Genomic DNA, 19046 nt, shown 5'->3' with positions numbered 1-19046 from the left:
AATGGTAAAAAAACGGACGCTCCCGACTGATATTTGATGAGCTATACGGAACAAAGGTTAACCAGGGTTAACGTCTTAACACAGCATGACCCCATCCAGGGTCATGAGAAGCTATGTGAAGTATTCCAGATTTGGACTTTAATTTCGTTGTAACTGATACCGGGTTAATGTTAATTTTCTGTATGGCTTCATAATTACTTTGTCTGTTTTCAATGGGAAACAATTATATAGCTGGTTTCATTTCTCAAAACATATTGTTCTCGTATATTAGATGGCGTTTTCTACAGCTCCATATACTTAACCGTATCCATGTGAACAGTCTAGTCGGTATACTACTAGGCCTAGCGATGCCTATCTCTTGAGCCAAAGTACCCGAATAGAAGTTTCCTGGTTTGATTCCTGAGGCAGGAATTCAAGGGAGATCTAGGGAGTTACTAGATAATTGTGTGAAGCTGGCTCATTATATCATTCGTTATTGTTAATCCATCCCAAAGTACTTAAATGTCACCCATTTTAATTATCTCCCCCCAGATGGGAAAATTATGTCATCACCCCCCCCCCCACTCCCCTTTATGACTTTTCAATAAAAAATTCAAGTATATTATCAAAATGAGAATATATTATTCCTTATCCTGGCCATACATTTCGTTGGGTCCTCCATATTTTACCAGGTCCTCTAATTGATCACGGGCCCCCCTAGTTGACCTCGGGCTATGGGTTGTAGACCCCTTGACCCACCCCCCCGTTTTGTATGGTGGTACCGAGACGGAAGGGACGCAATATAGGCCTACATATTTGCACACGAATTTTGGTCCAAATGTTTCATTGAACATCAAAAATATCTATTTCATATTTTGGTGAAGTTTTGGGCCAGATGTTGCCTCTCTGTTTCCTGTTTTATCGGGCTAGACGATGGTAGTGCTATGGTGGTAGGGGGCATTGCGTAAGTAATTGTAAAAATAATAACAGGCCTCTTCACAACGGAATTCCAATATCACCAATATCAATTTAAGCCTATATCAGCAGGGAAATGCATTTCCAGGAACAAACGAAAGCAAATTCCTTCACAAACAAAAACATTTAGTATGGATATGAGCGACCGAGGAAGTGATTATTAAACGCTAAAGACAAAAATCAAACTGCCTGAAAAAAGCCCCCCCCCCCCATTACCCGAACCTCAACCCACCCCACGTGAAAAGAGACATCGTAGTATAATAGTGACCAAGTCAGTCTTTCTCATTTCCAAGTTTATTATGGTTAAAAAGCTTCGCAAAAGGATACACTGCCATAGAAAGCTTCACATACCGACGCTGCTTGGGCAGATGGGAATTGCGTCACTTGAGGCTTATTGTTTTCACATTGTTTCCAAACAATGACATATACGTATTAAACGAGAGGTACTCACTATGACTTTAAGCAGCCTTTCAAGTATTGGTTTGAAAGGTTACAAGTTTCCCCTAATAGTTTTCAAGATATGCGTGATATTGATGAAACTTTAGACCAAGCCTGCCTCTCCAGATTTATGTTTGTTTGAAGTTTACAGCAAATTTGTACCCAAAGTCTCGATGGAAAGACAAGTGGAAGATATACTTTTGTTTGGAGGGCGGAGGGGTGAAGGAGGAAGTAACGAAGGGGAGGGGTGGGGGTTATGGTAGAGATGGGGGTGAATCATCATACGACGGTCGACCGCAGTGAATGAAAATGTTCTTCCTCCAATGTTAACAATGATAACTCAATGTTGACAACCCCGTCAGTTCACCGTAGCTTATACTTATACCCCAGACAAACAGCTGCTGAGAGAATATCTGTTACCAATAAAACCACATGAAACTATGCCTTTATGGATTCTCAGCGGGTACCAAATAAAGTCCTTTTGTAAAAACGTAAATAAAATCTATACTTGGACTGCATATTGCCGCTCAGTTTAGGAAGAGCTGGGATCAGTTAGTTGGAGCGAAATGCTGCAGTAATACTGAGATGACATATACGCCGTATCCTATCCGCGTGTAACTATATGCGTGTGTATGGATCCATTGCGTGAGGCCATGTTTGGTGGATCGCGGCGGTCCACCCAAGGGAAGAGTCCTAACCGAACCCAACCTATATGACGTACGCTGTGTACCTTAACTTCTTCAAACAATTATACTGGCATTGAAAAACAGACATTTTAAATCTTGGGAGCACAGGGGGGGGGGGGGGGGCGGCACAGCACTTAATTAGTGTGCACAATTTTTTGTGTGTGAATGCCGTCCTGGGGAGGGGTCTAAGGATAGGGGGTGTCCCACTCCTTTTTGAGAAATTTGTGATTAATTAAGGTCCTTAGATGCAATCTGGTGCTTTACTTTGTTTTGCAACTTGAAGTAACTTTATGTTCAAGAATATTCGGGCTAAGTCTGTCCGATATTTATGTTTTAATTGAGGCAGATAAAGTTTTTGTTTTAATATTTTTATTACACTACAAATGTCATCTAGGGAAAACCTGGGGGGGGGGGGCACTATATTTTGTTGGGAGGGTACGTGCTCCCCCAGGCCACCCCCTGGCGACGTCACTGTTGAAAACTCTGTTGTCATTGCTATAAATGGCATTATAACTAATAATAAAACCCCCAAACAAACGAAGACAAATACTAAGCCAAAAAGCCTTTCTGGTTTATTTGTCAACGCAAGTATATATACATTTCTTAACTATGTTGAAACGTGTCTCTTACAATATGATGATAAATAACGTTGTAGCATATGCAGTGTGTAACCTTCTGTTTAGGATGTTATTGCACATTAAAGACTTGAATTCATTAAGTCAAATTATAAACTAGTGATATTTACAAATGATATCGAAGTACAACGAACTCTATCCAGTATACATATTTCCCCCTTTTACATCTGTATATATTGCCTGTTTTTTCTCTTAAACTCACGCGACGGAAGTATAACGCTAACGAATAGATCATAACAGTCTATCCCTTGGGAATTGCTATCACATGAAATATATTTATCAACTTCTCCTTGTTTTTTGACAATTTTTTTAAGACATTGTTGTCTTTATTTACAGTGATTCTGACAGATGTTGCTACCAACATTAGACGATTTCGTTTTACCCCCTCCAGAAATTTTTGAAACCATGGTTGCAGTACTAATTTTCAAGCGGAGGAAAACGAACAGGTGGGGTGTCGAGAATGTGGGGAATATTTTTTTTTTACGAGATTTTTTTCGGAGCGAAAATAGCCTGAAGGCACATCCTTTAGCTGAACGATTTACTCAAGTTCACGTGATCATGAACTTGTGTCCTTGTTATTGTACGTGTTTATAACAGAGTCGATTGTTCACTTTCCTTAGACAACATCAGTGTGTTGGATTTGCGATTATGAGATAATTATAGGAACTTAAATGATCTTTTACACACTCACGATTCGTCGCTTTAATTAGATGACTCAAAGCAGCTGCGCCTCTTTCATGTTATTATACGGTATAGTATAAAACTTATAAAAAACGGACAACTTTCCATTTCCCGTCAAATTGACTCAATTTATATATAGCCTACTCCAGTCCCGATGTTCCGTGAGAATGATGTCGGCGTAGGTTTACTCTTCCAAACCAAGCAATTACACGAGTAAATGGCCTTAATGGTCACAAATAATAAAACCAGCTCACAACTATATGTATGGTTCGGTGCTCGAGTAACAAATAGTTTCAAAAGGACATTCCGATAGCTGAAGTCCTCATCTTTTAACAAACTTACTGGGAACCGTTCTACAATTTTAGGTCAGAACCAGATATAGGCTAGAATTTTTTGTTTCGTAGAGAAACATGAGGAATGCATCTGGTAAAAACAGCAAAGTTACTGAAGTCATCTACTGAGCTGAAAATGTTTCATTTTTTTGTAATCATATTTTTTTTATTGGGGTGGGGGGGGGCTTTTCTTTTCTATGTACAAATTAAATATCTATATATTGATGACAGTCAATATTTTTATATTCATAATGTATATTGATGAAGTTCTAAATACTTAGAACATAGACAACCATATATAAGCAAACATTTCCACATTTAATGGTAGATCAACAACAATATTATAAAAAGGGATATAAAAGCTGTTCGTAACCCTGACACCCCAAAAATCCGTCAAGTTTACCACACTTACCCGGTATTAATCAAGTTAAAAATTAAAATAATACAAATAAAAGAGACATGCCCGAGTTGATTTTTATCAAATGAAAGTTAATCAGAGAGAAAATAATATATACATTTTATAAATAATTTCCTCTCCAATTAATTTTCTTTTTCACATAAGTATTAATCAGAACTTGTGCAGGAAAATCGTCAATTCCATCTTTCACCAAGAAACACACACACCCTGGCAAATACCCCTAACATACAGACAAACAGACACAGACACAACATACAGCACCATCATTTCTACGCTTTGCTTCTAAATTTAATCCATCAATTGGTAACAAGGAAGATTCAATCTGAACTAACGGTTCCGTACACAAACTCCAAGTGAGTGAGTTATAACTTTATAAAAAAAAAAATAATAAAGAATAAAAAACTGTCATTGCATTGGAGAAATAACTATGTCAGGTCAAAAATTGATCGAATATGATCAATTTTTTTTTTACTTAATGTCATAATTTTCCCTTTCCGTCCCCTCTGGCTTTTTTTTTTCTGATGTCCAAAAGAAAAAGACAAAATTCTGCATCTGAAGTTGTGACATTGACGTCTAATTTGATCATTCAGATATACGGTATGTGGTTATTTTGGAAGTATATATGGGTTTGTGTGTAAACTATCTTTAATCCACATCGGGGACTTAATTAATGGTGATATATTGGTTGTGCACTTGCACATATAAGTAAACCATAAGTATACCGAAATGTTCTTCCTAATACTCCAAGCACTCCACTACCATACTGCGTATTAGCCGGCAATGCAGTTTCTAGTTTTACTAAAGTCCTCCATGCATCTCTCTCTCCACCTCTGTCTCGAGAGAGAGTGAGTATATACTAAACTTCCTGCATCAGCCTTTTACGGTAACGTACGTAAATCTTACAGCAACTTTTATGACTCTATGTAGGACAGCTCTTTAAGTAGGATTCAGAGTTTAAATCCTCAAACACTGTGATTTGTCCTATCAGGGCAGCTTCTGCCATTCATTCACTGCTCTGTCAGTAAAAACATGGAGGTAAAAACAGGTAAAAACTGCGATGTCCAGTTTCTCATGGCACATAAATTCACTAATTAGCGAGTAATTGCCTGAAGAAACATGATTGACAGGGTTTTTTTTCGGCGTCCTTTCCGTATTTAAATTTCCCCCCAATTTCCAATACTCTTCTTCATAATTCATGAGCTTTTCAAAACAGCCAATGAGCAGGAAGCAAGTATTGCAAAACACTATTGTACGGCGGTCATAAGGTGACATCCGAGATGTAGAGTTACCATGTTAGCATAACATGGCATCTCGACAAAATAGTGAATTTTTGTCGAGATACCGACTTACGCTAACTTGACATCTCGGTAAAATTTGTCAAAATGTCGAGTTGACATGTACGCCTAACTCGGCATCTCGACAAAATTTTGATTTTTGTCGAGATACCGACTTTCGCTAACTTGACATCTCGGTAAAATTTGTCCAAATGTCGAGTTGACATGTTACGCCTAACTCGTCATCTCGACAAAATTTTGATTTTTGTCGAGATACCGACTTTCGCTAACTTGACATCTCGGTAAAATTTGTCCAAATGTCTAGTTGACATGTTACGCCTAACTCGTCATCTCGACAAAATTTGGATTTTTGTCGAGATACCGACTTTCGCTAACTTGACATCTCGGTAAAATTTGTCCAAATGTCGAGTTGACATGTTACGCCTAACTCGTCATCTCGACAAAATTTTGATTTTTGTCGAGATACCGACTTTCGCTAACTTGACATCTCGGTAAAATTTGTCAAAATGTCGAGTTGACATGTTACGCCTAACTCGTCATCTCGACAAAATTTTGATTTTTGTCGAGATACCGACTTTCGCTAACTTGACATCTCGGTAAAATTTGTCAAAATGTCGAGTTGACATGTTACGCCTAACTCGTCATCTCGACAAAATTTTGATTTTTGTCGAGATACCGACTTTCGCTAACTTGACATCTCGGTAAAATTTGTCCAAATGTCGAGTTGACATGTTACCCCTAACTCGGCATCTCGACAAAATTTTGGTTTTTGTCGAGATATCAATTTTATACAACATCACAGTACGCCTAGCGCGTAAGCACGTGCTGAATTTATACTCCCTATGATCATGAACGTGAAATTCGTTTGCGTCAACTAGAATACAGTCGAGTCACTACACTACCGCCAAAATGTCTGATGAGGAACCAAAAGAAGTTGGCATATCAGTTCTGCTCACCTTCAAGGGGCACAACCGGGTGGGTGAACTTAATAGAGGAGCTAACCTTGACGATATTCGTCAATTTTGCCTGAAGGTGAGTCATCGTTTCTATAGTTTGGCCTAGGATAGGTGATTTCCACATATCAAGCGTTTTACGCCTTCAACTTGGCCTGGCCGGCCTGCGAGTGTAACGTGTAACCTGAAGGTTAGTGCACGAGCTGGAGGGCATGCTGTTAGGCCTTACGTTAGTACTAGCACTATGCTATTGTATTGCATGATTACTGGTACTCCGTACAGTAGTACTCTATTAACATCCGGCACAGGACTACCGTATTATACTCTTAAACTAGGGGCTTAATGTTTCAAATTTGACAAGTAATAATGGAAATGAAGGGATAGCAGTATTACGATACTGAATGAACGTACGTAGAAAGTAATCCACGTAAAGTGTGATTTTTGAGTAATTAATTCGAATTGCATGGTGTCAATACCAATACTGGTAATACGGTATAGACTATATTACTACGTGAGTTAACGTCAGGCTAACGTAAACAGTGATATCCTAATCAACACAGATGGTAGCCCTATGATAGGCATGGCACTACTACGGGAGTAACGGTGACCAGATGCTGTACAGTACCCTGTGTAGTGTACGTATTACTTCCATAACAAAAAGCAACACTAGTTTTGTCAATTTTTCAACACAGACATGCTTTGCAGCGTTTCTGTTTAATATAGATTTCTAAAGCCATTGGCTGCAGCTGTATTGTCCTTCACAGATCAAGTAAGGATAGAAAATCAAAACAGTTCTGAGTTCCCTATTTTAAAAAAACTCAGATGTGCCACATAATTAATACTGTTAGTGTTACCGTATGGTTAGGGTAATGCTGTTATCCCATTGCATTATCATAGGCTGTAGGCCTACATTCTATAAGTTAAACTAAAAACTTAAAGAAAAATCTGGGACAAAAACCGTTTTTTTTTTCTCTCCCGAATTGCATTGAAAACATCTCAGTCAGAGTTGGCCTTAAGACACGTATTTTTGATGCCTTACCAATAGCGGTTCTAGTCTTGACGAAAGTCCCTGAAACGTAGATGTTATTGTATACCCCCTCCCGAGAAAATACGATCAATTGCTCTACTCCCAATGCACCCTATTAAGCCAATTATTATTCCAGAGAGAGGTAGGTATACAGTGTAGCTGGGTGAAAAGAGATTCACAGGTGTGCCAAAATGGATGCACGCCGAACCAGCCATATATGCAACCCTTTGACTCCTTTAGTATTTCTTGGCTCAAGCCTGATGCAAGGTGTATCTTGTGAATAATGGACTGTGAATACTGTGACTGGTCTATTTCAGGGAGTTGTCCAAAACAACTCCCTGGTCTAATATTACTGTTTGATTCACAGACGGCCCTGCTCAAGTGTTATCTCACTACTAGCGTTTCTGGGCCCGTTGCGTGCGCGGTTGTATATGTGGTATGGTATTGTGCGATGTACCTTTCAAGTATTAACGTTCATTCTTTGAACGCGACCTGTGCTCAATTTGATTGAAAACGTTTTCTCCATATTCTCTGCCCTTTAACTTGAAGTAAAATAATAAGAACAATGTTCACAAAAAAGACAAACACATTGGATAACAGTTTATGTTGAAAAACGTCTCGGCATGTGTGTACTTCACAACTACTAACGTTGGTCACCAATGTCAGTTCAATACTACATCTTTAAGGTCACAACTGATGCATGCAAATAGGGGGAGCATAGCCTAATGTTAGGCCTAGCTATCCAGACTCAAGCTCTGGTGTATGGCGTGTGTTGATCGTAGCTGACAAAGTCGTCTAGCAGGAAACCTTTCTTGTTGCAATTCATATTGCAAAAAAAGAACCGTAAATAGTAGAACCAAAGTGAACAAATGACTCACACAATATATTGAGACTCAAAGTCCTTGAGAGATACAACTCACAGTCATCTAAGTTGGATGAATTCCTTGGCATTTTGGACCAGCAAGTAAATAGGTATATACTGTATAGATGAATTTTCGTGTGTATATGAAGCTCAGTTGTATGAATGCCATGGAAATGCTACTTTGAGGGGCTTCAATATGATCTGGTATAGTTAGTATCGTGACTGTGACCAATTTCCCATCAATCTGATAGTTTTCTTCTGCTACTGTACGTCTTGATGAACCCCATTACCACATGAGGAAATCTAGATACTGTAATATACAGCTTAATTAAGTATAAACATATTTTGAACATAGTTTTATCTTGATAAATGTTTAGACCTTCGCAGACTTGGAGCTAGAAGAGCCATTTACAGTCAAATACATGTGTGACGAATGGAAGGAATGGATAGATGTTTCTCCTACTTATACCTTGGAGAAGAAGTTAAAGTTTCGCATTGGTAAATTTTGCAGTTCATGTTATTTTGCTACTTTAAGAATGGTAGCTGCAACACAATAGCTGCCCTTATACATCCCCAATTTTTTTTCACTGTTTTCACAGGTTTTGGTATGTGGACCATTTAAATGAGTGGGATGCATTAAGACCTTTATAGAATTAATTAATTCTCATACTGATAGAAGACAATGATAGGTTAGGAGGTAAACTGCTCATACTGTACAAAGGAACCATTTTGACATATTTATGTAACTACAGTAACTACATGAAAATACCTTTGAGTTTTGAATTCCTTTGTTAAGTAGGAAAGAAATTCATGAATACTCTAATCTGAATTTTGGAAGTACAGTAAATCTGTGCTCCTCGATCCTATTGCATCGTACCTTTCCACAAGTTTCCTTAATAGCCAGTAACAACATTTCAGTGGTTGTTACATAAGTGACAACCATTGTTCAAGGTGGTTCAATTTCTACCATAACACAATAATTTGAAGCAAAATTTGAAGAATGCTGACAGAGGGAAATTATGATTTTTAATAATCATGGTCTGGTTGACTGGTTCAGTTTTAACCTATTGATAGTTTTAATTACCTTAACTTAGTTAAATTTGTACGCCTGGTAAATAGACAGTGTAGGACTAGCAATATACTTGTACACAACAGCTGTCAAAACCCAGTAAACAGATGGAAGAATTGAAATAATTGCTCCTTACAATAACTGTGCATATATGTAGTAACCATAGAAATGCTTGCAGTGATCTATTGAATATATATCCTCTGTACAGATAACATTACTGAGTTTGGTGCTCAGAAGTGTCTTTATGCATGTTCATTTCTTTTTTATCAGACCTTGATGATGACAGCTCTGATGCGTTAGTGGATCATCTTGCAAGCTCCAGTGGTTCCTCCCAGTCAGCAGGTTTGTCATAAAGTGAAAATTGGCTTCATATTTTAATATCTAAACTAACCATGAAATGATATCATTAATTTCACTTCAAACAGTACCCTTCTTGATCCTCAGCACTTCCCATATATCCATATGTGATTTAGTGTATATCGTTACTATATATTAAATCAGTGATTTTTTTGTTACCATAGTCAAGTGGTTTGAGCCATGATATAAATAATTGTGTACTTTTAAATCAGTCCACCTTGAGTTAAGTAAATTTGCAGTTCAATCGTTCTAAAAGGCTGTCACCATCTGGCACAATGAAATGTTAAAAGACTTTAAAACCACTTAATTTACTAAATACCGTGAATGACATGAAATCAGACTGCATGAACAAAAGGTTATTGGTTTTCATGCTCGGTTGATTGGACTCACTTGACACCTTAATTTTAATTATCCCTATCTTCTGGGATTACATGGATGTGGTGATCCCAATCTAATGAACTGGCTTTGTGGTTGGAAATGAAGATCTTTATTATACAAACTCAACCTAATTGGCACTGTGACTTCCAATTGACCCATATCTGTTATGTGGTTCACTCTTCAGGAATGAAGAAACGCTTGACAACAATTGTGGAATCTCTTAAAATGCGAAAGCAGCTTAAGGAGAATGAGGTAAGATTGTACGTTAATTACTATGTATCTATTGTGAAACAATTGGAAAGCTTAGATCCCACCTAGATCTAGAATTAGAAACGGACCATATGCAATGTTAGTTAAATTATTTTTCTAGTTGCAGTGTACTTAAGTTGCAGAAGGTTAAAGGTATGCTTTATTGGTCCCAAATATGCCAGATAATCAAATATGGTCACCATTTGGTCAAAATTCTTCAACAGTTTTTATTACCACCTTGGCAGAAATGTACCTCACTGGGACATTCAATCATATTGTGTGCTCATATAGAATGTCTGAGAACAATTTGGAGAGTAAAGATTTCAAGGGAAGTACTTTTTGAAAAGTTCTAAAAATTATAGCGTTGTATAATCTGGGACCTATACAGACTACCTTTAAAATCACTCAACTGATGATAAATTTAGAACGGCTCTTCCTGAAAAGTAACTTGTCTTATCCTTTTTGTAGAACTCGATCAGGGTGCACACCTGCATATAAATTGCAAGATCAATATTCAGAATCATCACAATCTATTTTTTTATTTTAAGGTCAGAGGTTATTTTAAGTCAGAGCTAGGGGAAACATTTGAAAAGATGTAAAACGAATTGACCTCCTTCCTATAAGGAAATCATGAGCAAAGTACACCATTTAGTTGATTGTTGATTGCGTTGTTCATCATTTTAGGGAAGGTGAATAAAATATTTGTCTTTAAAATATTTCCAAGAACTTACAACTCAGAAGAGAAAATTAATCCATTTGTAGCTGTTCAGTGCGTGATTCTTGAAAAAAAACTACAATACCTGGCCATCGGCTGAAATGATTGCTGATGTTTCTCTATAGTTCGCACATTCTTGCACAGTGCTCAGTATACAAACAGGAACCTGCATAGTACTGTACAGCTGTAGGTCTAGACACAATTTGAGTTCTGAGAGAAGTATCTGAGGGATATTTGAAATTGTGGTAACTACATGGTAAACCTACGATCATTGCAGGGTGAAGGCACAATCAGGAAGAAAAAGGCTCAAGTTTCAATTCAGCTTGGATGGCAACACAGTAAGATTCGATGCAACCTGAAGCAATATACTCAAGTCAGGGCAGGAAATGGTGGGGGAGTAGCCACGATCAGGCTTGAGAGGACATCTTCCTACAACTCTGTTTTGGAGAGAGCAAAGGAAGTTTTCTTTCCAAATGGTATTTCTTTAAAGCATGGCTCTGCAGACGACCTTGACCTGCATCTTGCGAACTTTAGAGGACAAGGGATTGACAGAGATACTTTCTCTGTAGATGACTTATACCAGGAAGCAGGCAGCAAACTTAGGATTTATCTTATGTCAACACCCAAGGTACAGTTTACATTCACCTAAAGGTTATAGTTTGCACAGGAGGTACCAGAAGCATGGATTTAATTTGGATTATTTCCTTCTAATCAAACAAGGGTCGTGACAAGGTCCTTATAATTGCAACTCTGACAAAAGACACCCTTAAATTCTACTGCAAACATAAAATGCATAATAATGGCATTCTTAATATTTTATATTCCCACAATACAACAGACTCAGGACTATAAGAGCATTTCACTTACAAATCACCCGGGACAAAGTAAATTTTACCCAATGTGTGATAAGCACTGTTACCTAAAAGCTGCATACTCCTCATAAAGACTGACAAACTGCAGACTTTATAAAATCTGGCAATATTGTCATTGTTTAAAAATAGTATATTAAAATCCAGTTAAACTTCTTTCTTGCCTCAGCCCACTACTTAGATGGCTTTAAAGAACCATTATTGAAAATACCAAATCTTTTTCAATCTCAAAATTGTGAAGAAACACACCATATAAGCCAAGACTAAAAGTTCATATTTTATTAATATCTCATATGTGCATAACTTTGCACTTATCAATTCACTGCATGGAGAGTATCTGCCACCTCATTGCAGTGCACATTTATTCAAAACAGGTAGCATGATATTCTAACCAGTGAAGACCATTCAGTGTACCATTTTCCCTGGAACTCTGAACAGATTAGAAATGAACAATAGACAGAAAGGGGTTGAAAATATTTTTTTTTTTTTCATATTGTTGAAAATATCTTGTTGTATACAGTAGGCCTACTGACTGACAAGATGAAGACCGGCAGATCAGATTTAATACTCAAAGCCAGCACAGTTCAAGTACAACATATAGTTGTTTTTGTAGTTTGGTGGCCTGCTGGTTAACATATGATTGACTACTATATATGTGACATGGTACTACATCATAGTAATGACTTTACCATTATTGTTTGAGAGAGTCTGAGACTGCTGATCCATTTTAACTACTTCCAACGCTATAACCAGAAAGGACCCCTCAACTTTTGATTTGTGTTCTGCCTTTATGACCTACTGACTGAATTTTGAAGGAATTAAATGCTATTTATAAGTAAGCAAGTGGAATAGAAAACTGTATCTACTGTATGTTGAAACAATTGTATCAGGTTTTCATATTAAAGGACAGTGAGGGCAGGGCTGTTGACAGCAGAAAAGCTAGGACACCTCCTGTAGCTGAAATTTTCCATGGACAAAGGCAAAGTCACAGGATTTGAGTGTCTGATATATATATTAATATAGTATGTATATATGTATGTAATGTTTAAATCATGCAGTTTATCATTTTTATTTATTATTTGTTTGAACTCACAAAGGAAAACAATGCATTTATTAATTAGATGAATTTTTTTATGGACCCTTGCACCCAATTAAGCTTGTGGGCATGCCCTGGGGCACTTGCTCAATCTAACCCCCCTCCGTCCCTCCTCTCAGTGGATCTGGCTGAGGCAGATGGAAGATGCCAGGCACAAATGATTCTTTGGATGTGTAGAATAGCTTGAGCCTCTGCCAAAATCTGCATGTCATCTCTAATTTCCATTAAACTTGCCCTAATACTCTACCAGTTCACTTTGAACTATTTTCATTGTCTTTGTTTTGCTTTAATAGAAACAGTTGACACTTTCAAGTGTCTTAGATCCAGAAGCTGCAATGCTTGATGACTTATTTGAAGAAGATATTCCACCTGCTAGGCCTTCAACATCAACTTCCCAGGCACTTCCGGGACTCCAACGGTATATGATATGTTGAACTTTATGTGGAAGATATACCAATATTGGAAAATGATGAATTTACAAGGCGATATATATATATATCTATATATATATATATATATATATATATATATATATATAATATTTATATATATGTATGTATGTATATATATATATATAATATATATATATATATATATATATATACATATGTATATGTGTATAAATATATATACATATATATATATTTATATATATGTATATATATATTTATATATATGTATATATATATATATACATACATATATATAAATATATGTATATATATATATATATATATATATATATATATATCAAACTAAAGCATACTTACAGCACAGGAACTTGGATTATAAATGTATTAAAAGCATACCTGCAGGTATATAGCCAGAATGTTTCTCACAGTAATGGACTACATGATGTAAAATGGACATGTAGCCAAAAGGCATTAAATGAAAGAGCTGAATAATTAGGTGTAGGGAAAAGTGAGGTTTCTGCTTTAATAATCCAACAACTTCAAGAATTGTAACATGCTTTGAGTCAATATCTGGTTGTTGGTACTCCTTGCCTAGATACATAATAAAAATATTCATGAGGTAGGTTACAACTGCTTTATATTTTCCTTATATTCCATCAAACCAGAATGAAATATACTTTGGTAGACTAATAGGATGTAAAAAATGACATGTACCAAGGGCTTAGAGATCATCTTTTCATTACTAACATTACAGATATGAGATGAAGCCAAGATCTAAACCTTCATATAACATGCTTACAGATTATTCCAAGTGGACCTCTGGTGACCTCAAATTACCTTTGACCTCCACCAAAACACTAGAAATCTTCTGCTCATATTTAAACATCCACATGCCAAGTATAAGATAACTGAGTCCCTTCTTGAGAAAGCATGTTTACAATTTTGACCACCACCAAAACAGTAACGTTCTTCCACAAACATCCATAATCACATACATACGCAACCCATTGTGAGCCTTTGCAAATACATCTCAAAAAAGAAAGGTAGATTCAACTTCAAGGTTTGTTGGTTGCTCCTATCGAGTCCATATAAGTTTTTGTTTTTAATAAAGATAAAAGGACTATTGACATGGTTCCCACAGGCTGGAAAAGTCACGAAATTTGTATTTCATTTGCCAGGCCTGGAAAAGTCATGGAAATTTTGTAAAAATGATAATGTAAAGACTGCGTAACTTTGGGGCTGCATGGAGCAACAGCTTTCGTTGTTGAACTGGACCATGGGTGTTGTAATTTGACAATGAAAAAGTAATGAGAAAGTCATGGAATTTTATTATCCTTTAGGTGCAGGACCCCTGAGTTAATTTGTTAAAGTGCCCAAAGTCTGAAAACCTTGAACACAAGCTAACTCAAAAGTGTATTTGGTCCAGCTTCAAACTGTGTATGTATGTTGTCCCATTTGAGTATAGATGAACTCTATATTTTTCATGGAAGTCATGGGTCATCAGAGGTTTAAGTCTGCTAACATTGTAAACATAATAAGTAATAAAAATTGAATGTTGGTTTAACTTTTACAATTACTGTGTGTTTTGCTACTAATTTGTAGATCAGCCGTATTGTTTATCCACTTACAGGTATCATTCAAGGGGCCACCAACAGGAACTGCCAGCAACCTTTGTGGAATCTGTGCTGACAGAAGAAAAGAATCCTTTTTTATCCCATGTGGCCATGCACTGTGCACAACATGTGCAGTGTTCCTAGAAGAACAAGATGGCATTTGCCCTTTCTGTAAGATCGGAGTGCAGAAAATAGGAACACTATTTGAATAAAAACAGACGATTGAAGTTGCCAGTTTTCAGTAAAGTGTTCATGTAGGCGTTACATTCCTTTTTTTTCACTTACTATTGTTTGGTTGTTTGTTACTTTTGGTTCATTATCAGATGCTTTATCTTGGTATTCTCTAGTGTTTGGTTCCTTGCTGCTGAAATCAAAAGGAACCTATGAATTCAGGTTGGCAAGTGTGTGTGTGTGTGTGAGCGTGTGCGTGCATGTGACACTTAGCTTAGGTATGTGTTATATCAATAAAGGAATGACCGATATTCATCATAGTCCCTATTTTAATAGATGCATTATATTGAGTAGAAGAAAGCTATTGTTTGTGGTGGATATCTCATGAAAATTAATGGAGTCACATGGTCAAACCGGAAAATATTCAAACAGTTCTGACTCTACAACTGCATGCCCCATTGTAGTTGAACTTGGTATGATGATGTTAAGTGATAACAGGTATGTGTTGATGTATGTTACATTTGACATATTTGCATATTAATAAGGGGGTGTGGCTTCATATAATAGTGCAACATTTAGCTTAGGAGTGCAATAACTCGATAAAGGAATGCCCGCTCGATGCTCATATAGTTAGCCTACTATGTAGATGCATCATAGTGATTAGAAGAAACCTATTGTTTCTGGTGGATATATCATAAATATTAATGAGGTGATGGGGTCAAACCTCAAAAACTTCATGCATGTGTTTATGTGTACATTTTTTTAAGAACATCAAGTGTGCCAATCAACAATTCCAGCAAGGAACCATTCTATAGTTCCATTGAATTGACTATGTTTGTACATCTAGTTACTGTGTCTATTTACAAAATAACTTTGTTCGTTTGAATAAAAGACATGCAGCATCTATGGTCATCAAAGACCAGAGATGGTAATAATGCCTCTCATTTTAAAGAAGTAGACATATGACTATAAAAATGATGTGTCCCTTACAGAACTGGGCCTACATGGAATATGCCCAGTCATTTTCCTGTCATCATGTCTTGCTCTGCTCTTGGTTCAGGAAATGCACTGTTACCTTAATTCATAAAAATTTTCAGCAAACACTTATACTGGCCATGGCTTATCCAAATGCATTTTATAAGTTTTCCTTGCTTTGTCTAGTACTACTGTTGATGTATAAATACATTGTTCTAAAGGCAACATAGTAAATGGACTAAGAGGATATTCCAATTTAAATGAGAAAAAAGATATCACAAAAGAACTTGTTTCTTTGGGAGGATGAAACTATTTAAGTGCTGTTATTCATTTAATTAAAAATGTAATGAATTTAAAAGTCTGAAAGGTTAGTCTATTTGAGAAAAGTCCCAAATTGTACCTTTTGCAGATATACAAGTACAATTAACCAATTTGTGTCATTTGGGATTTATGTAAAATCCTTGCAGAGAAAACTCAAGTTTCAGATGCATGCAAAATCAATGAATATAGAAGTACCACATAGAGAACAAGAAGCCTATTATTCTTTGTGGAGGTCAAAGATCATTTGGAGTCACCAGGGGTCAAATTTTGAAAACCTTGTAAACACGATATCTCAATAAGGGAAGCTTTGATCTTATATTTGGTGTGTAGAGGTACCACACTGAGTACAAGAAGCCTATTGTTTCTTGTGGAGGTCATTTGGGATTTTGGGGACATGTCAAATTGTGAAAGCCTTGTAAACATGATATTGCAAGAAGGGAACCTCGGATCCCATATTTGGTTTGTAAATGGAGCCTATTATTGCTTTTGGTGGAGGTGAAAGGTCATTTGACGTCAATATATGCCAAACATTTGCTTCACTCCCTCTAACCTGTTCCTCTACACCAGCGCACCTTCCTAAATATAAATTTGCAAGGGAGGCTTGGAAAGGTCGCATATTTGGTATGTACTGTAATTGTTCCACATTGAGTTCAGGAAGAAAGTTGTTGGGGAAGGTCAATAGTTGTTTGAGTTCACCGGGGGTGAAACTGTGAAAACAATATCAGTTTTACAAAATATTTCAACAAGAAAAGATGTCATATTTGGTATGTTGATATGTCATATTTAGTAGAAGAGGCCTGTTGTTGAGGTCAATGGTCATTTCAGGACAGCCTGTGTCATTGTGTATTTTTGGTTGTCATATCACACTGCTTTTCACTTTTTTACTAAGATAAAGTATGTCGTAGACCCTCACTATATATTACATCATATTCATGAAGTAAACTGCTCATGTTACATCATCGAAACCACAATGCATTTTTGCATTCTGGTTAAATCTCTTCATTCATCTTGATAAAAGCCTTTTACATGACTATAGTTTTGAAAAAAAATGGTTTACCTGCATCTGAATTATATTCATATATAATAAGATAAACTGATGGTTATGTGAGTTTGTATGGTTTCATTATATTCACACACAAAAAATGACAAGTATGTTTCTTTCATTTTTATGCCAAATTTAGACTTGTCAAAAATTAATTTAATCAGCATGTATGGGACTAGTTTCCCCCAAATCAAAACAAATCAGATACATTGTCAAATCAAGTCAACACAAAAATTCTGCCTGGTCAGAGTCAACTCGCACCAGTAAAAACCAGTTTGAAGTCATTGAGGTGTAACATGTATTGATATGTGTGTCAGTGTTTTGGTAAATATAGTAGCCTACTAAATACATGATTTGCCGAACATTTCTCCCAGACTACTGGAAATTCACTTCACCTGGCATTAATAATTATTGCGTCAACAAACAGATATAAAAGACGCTAATACATTTGGATTGTATGCTGAGAGGAAAGTTTGGTTTTCCTATCATTAATTGTTTTTAAACTGTTGTTTTCAGAATCTAAAGTTGCCATTCCGATTTTGTGGGAAGCTTGCCATTACCGGCAATCTGGAAGGTATACTTAGCAAATTTTGTACGGGCACTTTGGTCACTTTTGGAAATGCCCCCCTCCCCCGGACATGTATAATACAAGTTTTTTGAGGGCCTTGATAATCAAACGTTTTACTGAAAGCTGTATCCGCCCTGGACCCTATAAAGGATATCATAAGGTGGGCTTCTAGACCCACCCTTAAATTTGAAGTATTCTCACCGTCCGAGCATTCAATGGGCAGAACAGTCCTGCCCTCCACCACAAGAAAGAACCTACCTAGTACCTGCGCTTTATGGCTTGAGCCACCTTGCTAACACCTGACCGAGCCAACACAGCCTCTCTATGGATTGATCCAGCTCCCCCCCCCCCCCCCTTCTTTTTCCTTCCTGCGTCCTCCCATGAAGAAATCCTAGCCACGATACTAAGTGGAAATATTGTGTTCAAGAAGAAGAGCAAAATAAACATGCATATAGCCTATAAATGAAATAACAGAATCAAAGAGAAGGGAAGTAGAACGGAGGAGGTGATCAACTCCCACCCCTGGATCCGCTGCCTAATACGTCTATGGTTGACAGGTAGCCAGTCGCGGATATACGCTAACGCGTAGACAGTTTCCGACGGAAAAAAAATTGATGTTCAATCTACAGCGGGCAACTAGTTGCAAATACATGAACCTATCAAACTCAATTTCGTAGACTTAATTGTTTTAAGATGATCGTGTTGTGCAAAACTTGATACTCTTGTATTTTGCTGTCATATCATGAAAATGTACTGCGAGCCATTTTAGAAATACACACACGGCGCCAACTCTATAAAGGCAGCGTTAAATATATACTATAAATCAAGGTCTGCGTAGTCAGCGAAGATCAAGTAGTAATGTACACTGTAGGGAAGTTTTGACGAAGATGGTACAATATCGAGTTTGATAAAACCTAAACCTATCACAC

The 19046-nt window shown here is 36.9% G+C and overlaps 1 protein-coding gene across 2 annotated transcripts; it reads left to right on the top strand.

The window, feature by feature from the left end:
• Positions 1–5399: 5399 nt before the first annotated feature.
• On the top strand, positions 5400–18441 carry LOC139961788 (uncharacterized). Of its 2 annotated transcripts, none has more exons than XM_071961288.1 (7): positions 5400–6471; positions 8659–8779; positions 9621–9692; positions 10270–10337; positions 11327–11677; positions 13308–13432; positions 15058–18441. In XM_071961288.1, the coding sequence occupies exons 1-7, from the start codon at positions 6349–6351 to the stop codon at positions 15182–15184; spliced, it is 987 nt and encodes a 328-aa protein (XP_071817389.1). In that variant the 5' UTR covers positions 5400–6348; the 3' UTR covers positions 15185–18441. The 2 variants fall into 2 exon arrangements, with proteins under 2 accessions (XP_071817389.1, XP_071817390.1); XM_071961289.1 differs by having other exon boundaries at positions 5400–7027; positions 15058–18436.
• The last annotated feature ends 605 nt before the right edge of the window (positions 18442–19046 follow it).

Source organism: Apostichopus japonicus, chromosome 20 (assembly GCF_037975245.1).
Source record: "Apostichopus japonicus isolate 1M-3 chromosome 20, ASM3797524v1, whole genome shotgun sequence".
Classification (NCBI taxonomy): domain Eukaryota; kingdom Metazoa; phylum Echinodermata; class Holothuroidea; order Aspidochirotida; family Stichopodidae; genus Apostichopus; species Apostichopus japonicus.
Note: the sequence above shows the minus strand (reverse complement) of the source record. Positions and strands in the feature narration are given on the sequence as shown.

Bases quoted from the DNA above. Each gene is read 5' to 3' on its own strand.
- LOC139961788 (XM_071961288.1), top strand. From the start codon at position 6,349: ATGTCTGATGAGGAACCAAAAGAAGTTGGCATATCAGTTCTGCTCACC. The intron at 9,693-10,269 runs GTTTGTCATAAA...TTCACTCTTCAG, and splicing joins TGGTTCCTCCCAGTCAGCAG to GAATGAAGAAACGCTTGACA. The intron at 11,678-13,307 runs GTACAGTTTACA...TTGCTTTAATAG, and splicing joins ATCTTATGTCAACACCCAAG to AAACAGTTGACACTTTCAAG.